Source organism: Pinus tabuliformis, chromosome Q (genome assembly GCF_031772625.1).
Source record: "Pinus tabuliformis cultivar Carrire ecotype Pingquan chromosome Q, CPIR1, whole genome shotgun sequence".
Taxonomy (NCBI): Eukaryota; Viridiplantae; Streptophyta; class Pinopsida; order Pinales; family Pinaceae; genus Pinus; species Pinus tabuliformis.
In genome coordinates, this window is record NC_142296.1 from 923494362 (window position 1) to 923508191 (window position 13830).

At 42.4% G+C, this 13830-nt stretch overlaps 1 protein-coding gene across 1 annotated transcript in view; it reads right to left on the reverse strand.

Moving 5' to 3' along the window:
- Positions 1-13830, reverse strand: part of LOC149222478 (ABC transporter B family member 25, mitochondrial-like) — a 553005-nt gene that overhangs the window by 497594 nt on the left and 41581 nt on the right. The window contains exon 3 of the mRNA XM_089385458.1: positions 7200-7360. Coding sequence (XP_089241584.1) covers positions 7200-7360 — 161 coding nt within the window. The remainder of the gene's footprint in view (positions 1-7199; positions 7361-13830) is intronic.

Consider the following 13830-nt stretch of genomic DNA (forward strand, 5'->3'; position numbering starts at 1 on the left):
CACCATCTGAAAAAATAGGTAATTCAGGAATGGCCTCCTCCGGAAGATCATGGAGACGGTGAGTAAAACGACATGGTTTAAATGAATAATCCATGATGAACAATAAGGGATCAGATGGATGATAGAACTAGCTCTTTGCTCAAGAAAATCAAAAGATGAAAGAAGTGGAGTCGCCACTTGAACAATAAAACTGATTCTAAGATCCAAGAAGTAATCAACAAACAGATATGCGGGAGGCTTCTTGTCTGGGAAAAAATAAGAAAATGGAGTCGCCACCCAAACAACAAACACACCGAAGATCTGCTGATGATATGGCGAAAAATAAGGCAATAAAATATCCAAATGATAACCTTAAAGGTCGAATCTGCCAGCTCAAATGAGAGATGAGAAAGATGAGAAGATGAATGAAAAGTCGTTTGAAAAAACCGAGAAAAAGTATCCCCGGCAACGGCGCCAAAAAATGTTGTCGCGCAGATTGACACGACAACGCTCAGACCGGGGGCTGTCACTCTTATCCCCGATCCCTCCGTTTAAGCCTGTCTCCCGCGGCTAAGGGGGGTAGTCCCTGTGAGATGATGAGACCAACTGTCGACCAGTTGGTTGGGAGACACGAGACACGATATGGAAAACACCAGATAGATTTGATTAACTTAGCAGACCAGTGCCTTAGGAGATTGTGGTTAAAACGATTACTTGTTAAATGATATAAAAATATGGACCATGAACAGCAATCATCTATCATCAGCTAAATCACAATGCTCTTAGAATGACCAAAACGATATCCAGCAACCGAAAAAATGAATGCTCTAAACCACCACGAATCATAAACCATTTACCGGATATCAATTTCGCATCTCGACGTGAAAATTTTAGATCTCAGTGTGAAAGATAATAATTTCCCGAAAATGACTGGATCTGAGGAAGAAAATTTTCCACAAAAATTTTTTTATACTTTTTTCAAAAAATTTTAAATCTTTTTTTTTAATTTTTAATTTTTTATTTTTTTAATATTATAAAAATGAAAATTTAAAATCTAAAAATTTAAAATTTAAAATCCATTCTAAAAAAACTAAATTATATTAAAACTAAACTATATAAAACATAAAACAAAACCTAAAAAATCTTTTTATATTTTTTATTTTAAAAAAAAAACAAAAATTAAAATTAAAATCTAATTAAAGTAAAATCTAAAAAAACCTAATTATATAAAAATGAAACTAAATCTAAATTTTATTTTTATTTTTATTTTTTTTATAAAACAAAATCAAATCTTGTTTCTAACTACAAATAAAACTAACACTAACACATTAAAAATTAAAGAAATCTAAACTAAACAAAATAAAATCTAAAAAAATCTAAAACATAACAAACTATATGAAACTTACATCTACGCTAACAAGACCACAAAAAAAATATCGATTTCGTTACCTATGCTAAACACCTAAATCTAATTACTAACTACGCTAACTCTACGCCTATGCCAAGAACTAAACAATGAAAAAAAAAAACAGAAGCTATACGCTTCTCCTAACTAACTAAAAAATGGCGTAACCCAAAAAATTTCGATTTACCTGTTACCGCGTGTGACTTGATGCCGCCACTGTAACCCTGGCGATTTCGATTGAGCCGCACCATTAACCCGGAACTGAGCAACGTGTTTGGATCAGAGATCAAATCTGAGCATTTTGCAGTGAAGGATTTCGTTTTAGATCGGATTTGTTGACTAATCGAAATGATGAATCACGTCGAAGGCTGTTAAACACTGCGTCTGACGTTTTCATATGTCATAGTTGGATCGATTGCAGACGGATCCACGGTGATAAACCAATTCAAGACCACGAGCCCAAAAAAAATTCGATTTATCTAATTTACTAAAGCATTGCTGGTCCAATGGTGAAGATGACAGACGGATTTCTGGCTGGAAAGAGTCAGTTTGAAGCCCTTACTGCGATTTCAGCGTCGGACGTCTAATATTACCTGCACAGAACACCGAAAAGGATTTATGCTGAAAACTTACGCCGGGATCGTTCACGCACAGGTAATGACGGAAAAGGCGTTCAATCGGTGAAGGAGCTTTTAACGTTTCTGATGCCACAGGCTGTCAACAGATTTACGCTGGATGGCAAATGTTTCACACCAAAAAATATGCGATTTCTGCAATGTATTATATGTGACGGCGGATCTCTTTGGATGCTGAACGCTGAGCAGCAACGACAAAAGGAAATACGTCCTTGTGTGCACATGACCCTCATGCGTTTGCAGGTGAAGAGGCTGAGTGCAAATCGTTTCCTTTTGATGGCGGACAGGCATATGAAAAAAAATGAAACCTGTGAGATAGTTGAAAATCGAGAGGATATACGCAGGTGAAAATATGTGTGACGGTGGCCTTAAATATCCGAGTTGGAGTGCAGGCTTGTTGGCAACTTGATCACAAAACTCTCTGTTTTATTCGGAAACCTCTGGAGAAGACCCTATACCTGCAATAAGAAAAACAAAAACCCTAATTAAAACTGTATAAAAAAAATTTGAAACCCTAGATCAGAAAATTAATGTACAGATTTGGCCCCTTAACAGCCAGATTCAGCGATAAGCACGGAAATATTTTTAAAGAAACAGAAATTTCAGACTGTCACTGTGAAGAACTTCAGAAAATCTCTCATGCAAATGAGAAAAATAAACCGAATGATAGACCCAGGATCGAATCCAACTGGGCTCAGCAAAAAATGCTTGCGGGAGTTGGCTGGTTCAGCCGAGAACTTCCCCGAACGCCCACAAAATTTCCTTCAGAAAATGTTTTCTGCACAGCTCAAAACAACCGTCAACAAAGAGGGCAAAAATGCTGCTAGATCTCAAACAGTAATGGAGATACCTGCCATTACTTCAGAAACCCTAACAGCACCTAAACCCCAGCAAGTGAACAAGATACCTGTGCTCACAATACTCTAGGAAAAGCTATTATTAATGGCTGAAAATAACATATGCAGAAAATGAAATGATCTCACAGCATTCCAAGAGAGTAACACCAGCAAGATATGGACCCCAAAGTCTTCTTTTATTAACCAGAAACAGATTTACAAGAGAGCTTCTTCAGTATCTGACTCACAGATCGAATGATCTGAAATGACCCCTAGCACCCTACTTAAAGGAAATGCCTCCAACGGCTAGTTCGAGTGATCCATGCAGAAATGATCTCGACCGTTGATGAGGATCAAGACATCTCTTGATCTCATCCGTCGATTTATTCACTTAAAATATTATTATTTTATTAGTTAGGGTTTTTGCTTTATTTTTTAATTTTTTATTATTTTTTAATTTTTACTTATGTTATTATTTCTATTCATTTTTTAATTTTTTTAATTCATTTTAAAATGGATCATCGAACTAAGCCTTCGGAAAACATCACCTAGGACCTAGGACTTAGGACTCATGAGGGGATTTAAAACATTTTTCGACCCTCACGACACATTACATCGTGACTTTTACAATTTACATCTTAAGGGAGAAAACCCCTTTAACATAGACCCTCACAAATCACCCAGTTCTGCGACACAACTATAATCTAGCAGATCAACACACTAGGATTCTCCTAAAATTCCGATGACAAAATCCATCCCGCTTTGGGGTCAGGTTTGAAGGAAAACTCTGTCGATCCGTGGATCGGTGAGACGAAAAACCTTCCGGGACGTAGATTACCACTAGAAAGTTAGGTCCACCTAGGCAATTTTACATACATGACTCTAGTCTGCTAAGATTATTTACAATTCATACATGCAGACTGGGTTTACAATCAAAATGATCAAGTTGCTGATGATGGCAGGATGGCACGGACATGCTGATCAGGTGCTCTGCCCCTATGAGCAAAGAACGGGGGGTGTACTGCATGGGTAGTTGACCGGCAGTGGTCAACAAGCTGGAAATAAATATCCAGCTTCTCCGCCCAAGACTTTGCCGAACTGTTTGATGAACCATCAAACGTAGGCAACTGGAATCTACTCGCTACACGGTGGGTGTCACCATCATGGTAATGTCGGTGCCCTCTGTGATGGTCACGGGTTCTACTATCCCACTGGAGCTGAACAAAATCTCTGAATGAGAGGGCTTCCCTGAACTCCTGCCCATAGGCCTGGTACTCTGCAAAATAATCACCCATATGTCCGGGCTCTGCTTCCTACTGGGCTACGGCCCCCTGTGTCGGCTCCTAAGAAGGTGGGCATGGTAGAGCGTGTAGGGGCATGTGAGGCCACCTGCTACGCAGTATCACGCTACTCTGGCAAATGGTGGGATGCGCCCGATCCCTCACCAACCTGCAAAACCCGTGGGCTCTCACGCTATCTGGCATCTACTGCCGTGAATCTCTGCCCCATCACCTCAATCTGCCTCAACAAATCCTGCACTGATTTGAGGAGCATATCCGCAAATCTCTTTCCGTCATCATCTACCATCGGATCCTCCTGCTCTGCGTCCACCATAGGCTCCTTCTGTTCTACATCCACCACTGGCTCCTCTTGTCCTGCGTCCACCACCGGAACACAATCTCCCTCTCCGTAAGTGTTCTCCAACCTACACCCACTGTCTCTGTACCTCCAACCTCTGTAACAGATGTAGGGTTTTTCCCCCGGTGTCATAGATTGCTAGCTCCACAGGATGAGCCAGATCTATGCTCTGATACCACTGTAATATCCCTTATCAGGAATATCCCTCAAACACAAGCAAACTCCAACCAGAGATGGACTGGGAGGGCATTTACCAGATATGTCGCCTCTGAAAAGAGGACGAGATCCGGAGGCTACCTGGCCCTTTCCAGACTCTGTCTAAGAGTATAAGAGAAAACACACAAGTGGTATAACAGCCGAAAATGCTCAAAGAGATAAAAATAACAATGGTGCAACATATAATAATATAACCATAAGCAGATACTCAAGAAATGCAGAGAGAAATGCTAAGCCATTTTATTATACTGAATAATAGGATGAGTACAAGAGGTGATCAGAAAGATGGCACCTCGACTTGCACAAGGCAAGTGAAGAAATACACTCAGAATAGCAAAGGAATGGCCCCTCTCTGAACTGCGTCCAAGCTGCTGGAGAACTGTCGTGCTGCTGCTGCTACTAGAAATCAAATGAGGATTTGGGGCTGCTCCCCTCCTCAGAAAATGCTGAAACTCTGGAATCGGACTCTACTCAAGAAACCTAGAAAAACCCAGAAAGCTTTTCTGAAATGGCCGACCCTCGAAAATCACCCCCTTGGGGTTCTGCGCAGTTCCTCAATGCTCTGCACTACCACTGAATGAAACCCTCCAGAAATCTGCCTGAAACCTCTACCAAAGCTCTCCAATATGCAAGGGCGGATCCCCTACTTTATCTCTCAGCACAAATCCTATTGCAAACCCTTAACCCAGAACTCCTGCCAGAAAAGAGCTGCGTCACCCCTCCCAGTGCTGCGCAGATGGAACTGCTATTGAAATGCTGATGAAACGACTGCGGAAATGCCAATGGAAATACCTTGCCCGAGCAGGCACTCGAAGTCCCCTGGGGCTAAGGGTGAGATCTCCGAACGGAGACACTCAATGCACTAAATAGTGCTACATACTAGCTAAACAGCGATCGTGCTCTAAGTCGAAATGACTATCACAAATGCTCATAACTGAATGATCAAAATGAGGGGGCTTCTCTCTCCTGTATAGCCTTTGCCTCTCTCAATCCCAAGGCTCACCTCCTCCAATGTAATTCCCCTCTTGCCACGTGTTTCTTCCCTTCTGCGCAGTCCCTCCAAGTGTCTACGTGGGCTCCATCTTTGCGTCCCCCTTTGGCACCCTTGGCTCCCCTTTAAGTCACAACATTGTGCTACTAGGAAGTGACTTTTATTCTTAAAGTGAGTTATGTCCCCCTTCCTCACCTTTTTATTTATAAATAACTATAGAAGACAAAAATTGAGCAAAATCGAATATTCCAATTAGCCATGGCTAATTAGGAATATTACACCCTACTTGGAAACATTACACAGATCCGAGCTCTAACATCAACAAGATAGGCATAAGATCTGCTCATAGGCTGGAACATGTCTGGCGAAGAAAATGAGGTACAACTGAAGTGAAACTGAGGGTTACTGGGATCATCATATGCCTTTGATGCGAGAGGTGGCTAATCCCCATTAATTTCGCTCAATTTAATAGCCCCAACACCAGTGAGCTTAGAGTTGAGTAATCTCACACAACATTCACAGACCTATCTATGCAAGGAAATATAGTCCAAAGGAGGGGAACAATCACAAGATTTGCTTCAGCATAGATACATGTGCCTGATCTTTGTCGCACAACCCAAACGCCTTCCTTTGTCCAAAACCATTGCTTCCACATTCTTGTAAGCTCCCATCACCATACCGCTACCCTCCTATTCACATCGTACACCCTCCCACAGCCATTCTGTAACTGCTCCTTGTCGTATGGCAGCTGTACAGCCTCCTACACCTGCGCAAGTCCCCCCACCTGAATGCTCTTCCTTGCCTACACTGAAACCCTGGCCCCTTATCACTCTCCCTCACTGGCTCAATTATCCAACCAGAGCTGCTTTTGTCTAGTTTCTTTCTTTATATTAATTGATATATTATTTTATTACCAATTTAATTTAGTACTATATATTTATTAATTATACAATGTTATTGAGCCCCCAGGCGCAACTCAATTGGCAATCGACGTGAAAATGAATTCTTATGTGCAAGGAGGTTCGAGGTTCAAATCCCCCCAATTCACCTATGCCTACGGCAGGGGCAGAGCACCTACAGGTTATAGTGGTAGTGGTTGGAATCGACCATGTGTTACGTGAGTACGAGACCAGCCCAGTTGTTGATTCCTCTATAGATATATATATATATATAGTATTATTGTTTTTCATCACATAATACACCCTAGGTATATTACATGCCCCTTGGCACCTTACTTCTATAACCATAAAAGAAGATCATCAACACCTCAGCTTTAAAATCATGCTCATTAGAGTCACATGAAGATTTATTAACAGGAGTTAGAAACAGGCAGATAACCCATTATAACAATGTAGACAAAAGTAATATTCGTGTATGCGTCAGATTTTTCATTATAGGATTTGCTAAGGAATACAAGATGCAAGTAATAATTTATCATTTATCTATCTAATCGATGAAATAGAGAAGAAAACAATAAGAATGGCAAGACAAATACACACCTTTATCCGACTTGAAGAGGCAGCAGTTGTAATTTTGACAGTCCATATAACATATGCAAGGAATGCTAACAAGACAAAACCGGCAACAGCTGCACCTACTTGATGTGACAAAAGTGCGCAAACTAGAACCAATTCAATGGCTGTAGGAATGAATGTAAACACTGCAAAAATAACATATAATGGATGATATTAATACGCATGTTTAGCCTCAATGCAAAATATAAGTTTCTCATCCTTCCATTAAATTTTATTTAAACAAGATTTGAAAAACAAATGCATAACCCTAAACTGTTTATACCAGTATCTCTCCAACCTGAAAGCCCTTTATCAAATTTTACATGCAATGCCAAAGGAGAAACTTAATAATGTCATATGTCCATGAATGTTAGCAAGTGTAGAGTCCTGAAATCAGCAATTGCCTAGAGTGTTTTACAGACGCAACAAAAAATTATTTTAACTATTGCCATATTCTGCAGCATGTTTGAACCTTGGATTGTGAATCAGAAATATGACTGGAAATAGTCAAGTTCACAGAACTTGTGTGCTGATTTGGAAGTAGTGATAAAAATAATAAATGTAAGGATGTTATTAGGAGGCTCGTTAGGTTCCAGGCGTTGGGATGCACCTCACATTAGACAGAGCATGGGTATTAGAACCTTTTGAGGAAATGTAAACCCACTTAAGGTAGAGTTCAAAGGGGCAGCACCAATATTGACTGAAGCTTACTTGGCAGAAGAACATATCAAGATCCCTTCATGGGCACCTTGAAAAGAAAGTATTTATGAATGTGAGTGTAATTGATATTCCTCATGCCTGGGGAATGTTGTTGTCCAGCAAGTGGGCTGCCAACTTGAGAGCCACCATCCAGATGGACATGTCATAGATAAATGTTCACATGGGAGAGCACTCTTATGCCTTGATTTTTTAGGTGAACATCAATCTGATACTTAGTAGAACAACAATGTACCATCCCTGATACGGAGAAAGAAGAGGATTGCAGGTGTGGGGATTGGAGGACATCACAAAAGGTAGTAATGCCTGAGCAGGAAGTGGACAATGTTTGGACCATGTATTTTGATGGAACTTGTTCCAATTCTGGCTCGGGAGCATGGATTGTCTAAGAGGCATATTTTGTTTTCATACAAGTTTGCTTTCCAATGCACTAATAACACAGCTAAGTATGAGGCTTGTTACCCAGCTAAGTAGGAGAATTTTTTTCCTATATTTGTCTTCAGCCGGCAGCCAACAGCACCTTGCAGCCACCAGATAGCTCGATGTGTCACCATTCTCTGCCACCTGAGCCAACCATTGTGTGCTCTCGCCCATTTGTTATGATTGTATGTTTGAAGGTGGGCCTTCCAACCCCAAAGGTATGACTTTTCATTATGTAATTGGCTATTTATGCTTGCTTTTCTTGGACACATTTGGACATGGATTAGTGGGGGGATTCGGTGGAAAGAATGGGCTTTGACTGTACTCTTGCTCCCTTGTCCCAACTTGGTTGTCATGTCCCTTCTCAAATACATTTGTAGCAGGGTGCTGCTACACAATTTTGCTAAATTTTGGCTAAGGAAGAGAACCCATCATTTTCAACTTAGGGACTTAGGAGGCAATTCAACTTTATTTGGTTGCTAGTGGAATGTGGGTACCACCCACATGGGAGTTCGAATTCGCCCATTCGAATGGCTTGGAGGGAAAGTCGAATAGGTAGATGGAGGGGCCCACATGAGGCTAGGGACGCCCAAGGAGTTATAAGGAGGAAGCAGCTCTCATTTTGGATTCATTCTTACACCTTACAATCAAAATTACTTTAATGTTTGCTTTGCTGTTTAACTGAGTCAACCGGCGATTTAGCCATGAATCTCTCAAGCAGGAGATTCAACCTCTACTTCGGGGGACCATCAATGCCCACCCTATAGAAGAAGTTCCATAAGTATTTCAGGCGTTTCGGGAGTTTGTTATAGCACTACCATTTAGCCACAATAGGGAGTGCGTATTTCTCGCTAGCTGGAGAATACGCAGGGAGAGTTTGGTGCTATCAGCGATCAAGCATTTGTCGAGAGAGTTCGAGCATTGGGGCAAATGGCCAGCCTTTCTTGTGAGTTTTGGACCCAACAGAGCCAGCATCCCAGCAGTTCAAATTACTAGGTTGGGGACAACGCAGAGGACCAGTCCAACAATTTCGTGGAGCTGAGCAGGTACCATAGGCCAGAAGCCCATCTGAGAAGTTAGAGGATTGACAACAGAGGTCAGCCTAGCAATTTGGGTCCATTTCCTAGAGGATTTACAAGCAGATTCCAACAGGCCGAGTTTTGCAGTTGCAGCTGAAGCTCGGCTCCAAGGAGGTCGAATTTTAGAAGTCTAAACCAGCCAAATTCCTTAGTGGGTTTTCTAGGTTTTCTAAGCAGAGTCTGCGGTTAAACTTTCAGAGTTTTCCGGATGTTATTTGGGCCTGAAATCCTAATTCTTATAATAGGGCGAATTGCTAGTTAGCTGGGGAGTTCGCAACATTTTGTGGGTTCGACTTTCACTCTGAGATAGGCCAAACCCTTTCTGGGTTTTAGTGGGTTTTGGTCAAGGATCTTGAGGTCAAATTTGCAGCATTTTCTGAGCATCGGAGGTGGATTTTCTTGCAGTCCCTTTCCAGCCAGCAGTGTAGTTTTCTAGGCAGCGCGGAGCATTAGAGGAGCAACCATTTCCAACATTTGAGATCATTGTATTATCACCTAGGTTCTGTCACGCTTGCCATTGAGGCAAGCCCAAGTTCATTCCTCCATACTATTGTACTTGCTCCTGAAGAAGTAAGAAAATGGCTCAGCGGTTCTCTATTCCCAGTGTTTCCATGGGTGCTTAATGTATATTTCGTTTCTCTAACTGCTGGATTTTTTGCATGCTTTGTATATCACTTATATTCCTGTTTAGGAACATTACAATGGTATCAAAGCCATAATCTTGGCTCAGCCTGTGGGAAGGATTAGAATCAAACAACATTGCAGTCCCCTGGAATGAGGTGGTGAGGATACAACAAATGATGATTGATGTGGGGAAGAAGTTGATTCATTCCTCAGTTGGGAATCCGGACATGATTGCAGTTGATGTGGAGTAATTGGGGGAGAATTCGAGGGCATACCAATCATTGGGTAATGGCATTCAGGCGCCCCTCTCTTTTTGGGAATTCTGTGAACTAAGGGGTATGCAAAAACCAATGGAGATTCAGTTGAGCATACAGCCATTGGTGAGGCGTCATCCATTAATGACGTATTCGGGGTTGTGACCTAGTTCTTAGGTGATAACAATGCACCACAGGTTGATGAGGTGTCGGAAAACAACTCCACCGTTGTTGAGGAGCCGATAGGTACAGAGGCCTCTAGATCCATGATGGAGTTGCCAGACAACAGTCGACGCCAACTGACAGGTGAGCATATCGTGTATATTGGGTTGTCTATGGAGGAGCAGTCAAAGGCTCATGTCGAGCCCATGATAGAGGAGGATGTGCAGCCATCCCTTGGGCTAGTCGTTGATGAGGAGCACCATAGAGGCCGTGCGTTGGGTTTTCAGCACAGTTCACTTCAGAGGCCCACTGGCGTGGTCTATAGCGTTATCAACCCACCCTTATGCGTTGGGTTGAGGGAGGCTGAGTTGTCTAGACGTACCCGAGCGGGTGGACAAGTTCGCAGGACTGAGTTGAGCATGATACCATATCAGCATGGAGGGCTCGTTCCTTCCATAGAGGATTACACATTTGGTCTGTCCTTTGGGATTGGATGGCGAGAGGTACTGAGTTGGTACTCGATGGAGCATGTTAGGCGATTGGATACATCCATGGCCACATGTCAGCAGAGGCCATGGATTACCAGAGGGACTTGAGGGTCAGACTGTTTTTGGGATCCAAGTGGGATTTTCGATCACATCATAGAGTTGGTAGGTGATGGTAGTAGCTACGTGATGGACTTGACGCTTGAGCACACCCACATTTTCAGATCTCCATTAGAGCCCCAGTCAGCACTAGTGACAGGATGTTTTGACAGGCGAGCAAACAAATTTCATGAGTTGTCTTGGCATATTGATGGTGCGTGGAGCCACAGGGTGACTAGCTTACTCTGGAAGGAGCTGGTAGGAAGAGGTGCCATCGGCAGGCTATCAAACAGGGCATGGTATGGAGCGAGTGCTCTCTTACTAACATATGGGACGCAAGGACTATTGAGGATAGGCGTAGTAGTGTCATTTCCGTTAGCATGTGGGGAGTCAGGTTGGTTAGGTCTTTCAGAGCAGATGGGGGGATGTAGCCCACATCATGGAGGGTGTACTCGCAGAGAGGTGGATATTTTGGCCCATAAAGGATGTTGTATGTTACAAGGTGTTGGAATTTCTAGTCTAACCCATTAGAAACCCTTCATGTACTTTCTGATTTATTCCTACCTACTTGTTCTGTTAATTAACAAGTTATTTACCATGTAAATACTGGAAATAAATACAAGTACATGCTCAACACATTACAAATCATCAACTAAAGGAAACAAAAAAAGCACACAAGTGACACCGTTATTTTTGGACCAATGTACCCAGAAAAACCCAATGTGAGAAAACTGATGCAGCTATTTGAGGGTTTTATTATTATGCAGTTTCTGAATACAATCTAGGTACCAAAACCGGCTCACCCAACAGAGATAATCTCGGCAGTAGTACCTCTCCTTCGAAGACAGATGCTCTGACTGAAACCCTAGATAAACACTCTAGCAGCTCCTCAACTCCAATCTGCCCCACGAAAAACCCCAGCATCAGCCTCTAGGGACTGCGTCAGCCTCTTTTGCCCTCTGCATCATCTTTCCCAGCAGTGCCGACAGTTCCTACTTCTGCCCTCTGCGTCATCTTTCCCGGAAATTTCGGCAGTTCCTAGCAGTTCCGGCTGTTCCCGGAAGTTTCGGCTTCTACCCTCTGCGTCAGCTCTCCCCGTTGTTCCAGCAATTCCCGCTATTCCCGACAGTTCTGGCTTCTGTCCTCTGCGCCAGCTTTCTCGGCTGTTCCAGCAATTCCCGGCAATTCTGGCTTTTGCCCTTTGCATCAGCTTTCCCGACTGTTGCGCTGATCCTCCCGACACTATCTCTGCCTCTATGCTTTTGTATTCACTGCAACTCCTTATCACTCTCTCAACTTTCTCAGCAAACCCAGCCCCAAAAAGTCGAAATCTTGATCTCTTGGTGTGTTCTCCAAGTGACCCCCAAGCCTCCTCTTAGACTTTTCTTGTTGACAAATCAACGGCCGAGATTAAGTCTCTAATCAACAGCTAAGATTAGATATAGCTTGATCCATGACTTTTGGACCATTCTAACATAGTTTTATATTAATTCACATTAATATTTTAATTTCCCTAAGTTTAGACTTAGGGACTCCATTAAAAATATTAATTATTTTAATATCTCCCAAACTGTTTAGAATCTGCCCAAACCCTTTCTGGGTATTAGAAATCTCATGTGCCTGAGCCTCTCCACCAAATTTCGCGGCTAGAGCACATCCAATGCTACCCCAAATCAACACTCCCTCTTAGCGAAGATTGTGCTCTAGTAATACTCCTTACTGAGTATTACTTTGATCATCCAGCATCGGTCCCTCATGCTAGGCCTGTTGCCCATCATCTACATTGTTACATCTTGTACTGCCACCCATGGCTCTGCCACTGCCACTGCTACATCTGTACGACAGTGCCCTCTGCATCTGTGTTGTTGCCCATTGCCTTGCCACTGCCACTGTTGCGTCTGCACTGCATCCCATCTCATCATGCTGCATCGTGTTGCCCATAGCACCACCACTGCGAACTGTTGCACTGCAACTCAATGACTAAGAAGTAAGTAACTAATCTCCCAACTCTGACATCTCTGTCAGGCTAGAGACACTCTTGATGTTGAAGCTCCCTCTATCACTGACAAGTGCTCCCTCTCTGACCTCTGCGCCATCCTACACTAGTGAAACACTCTCGTGCCTCTCGCACTGTTGCAACCTGCTAGCCTCGCGTTGTCCTGGGAATCCTGCACTGTCGCTCCCTTTGCTGCTCCATCCTTATTCGTCTCTACCGACATCTGCCAATACTACTACTCCTCATCGGGGCTCCCATAGCAAGGTATAATTCATTCTTCAAGCTTGCCACTTGACCAATGTTCTTAATAGTGAATAACTTTGACAAGGCTTCATACATTTCCTAAGCATGATCGATGTTGGCTATAAATGGGACAAGATTGTCCTTTATTCCTTCCACCATTAGAGTCATGGCCACCAATTTTAATTCACTGAATTTTACTTTGTTGACATCACTAGCGTCTATAGGCTTCTTTACTTTTCCTTTGACCAAGTCTAGTACCTTGTTCTTTAAGGATGAGGTCAATCCTCTTCTTCCACAACCTGTAGTTTGAGGATCCTTCAAGTTTGTTCTCCCCCTTGATTGTGTTAGACATCTTCTTTGAATATAGTGGACTTCTTCCTTGAAATAACCCTTTGGAATGGTTCCTTGATCAGGTGCTTGAGACTGCATTTTTCTACTTTCTTCACCAAAGCTCTGATACAATGTTAGAAAATCAAAAAGGCAAAAATATTTTCTTATACTTGATAATTACTTGTGATGTTCTTGATTTGTTATTAC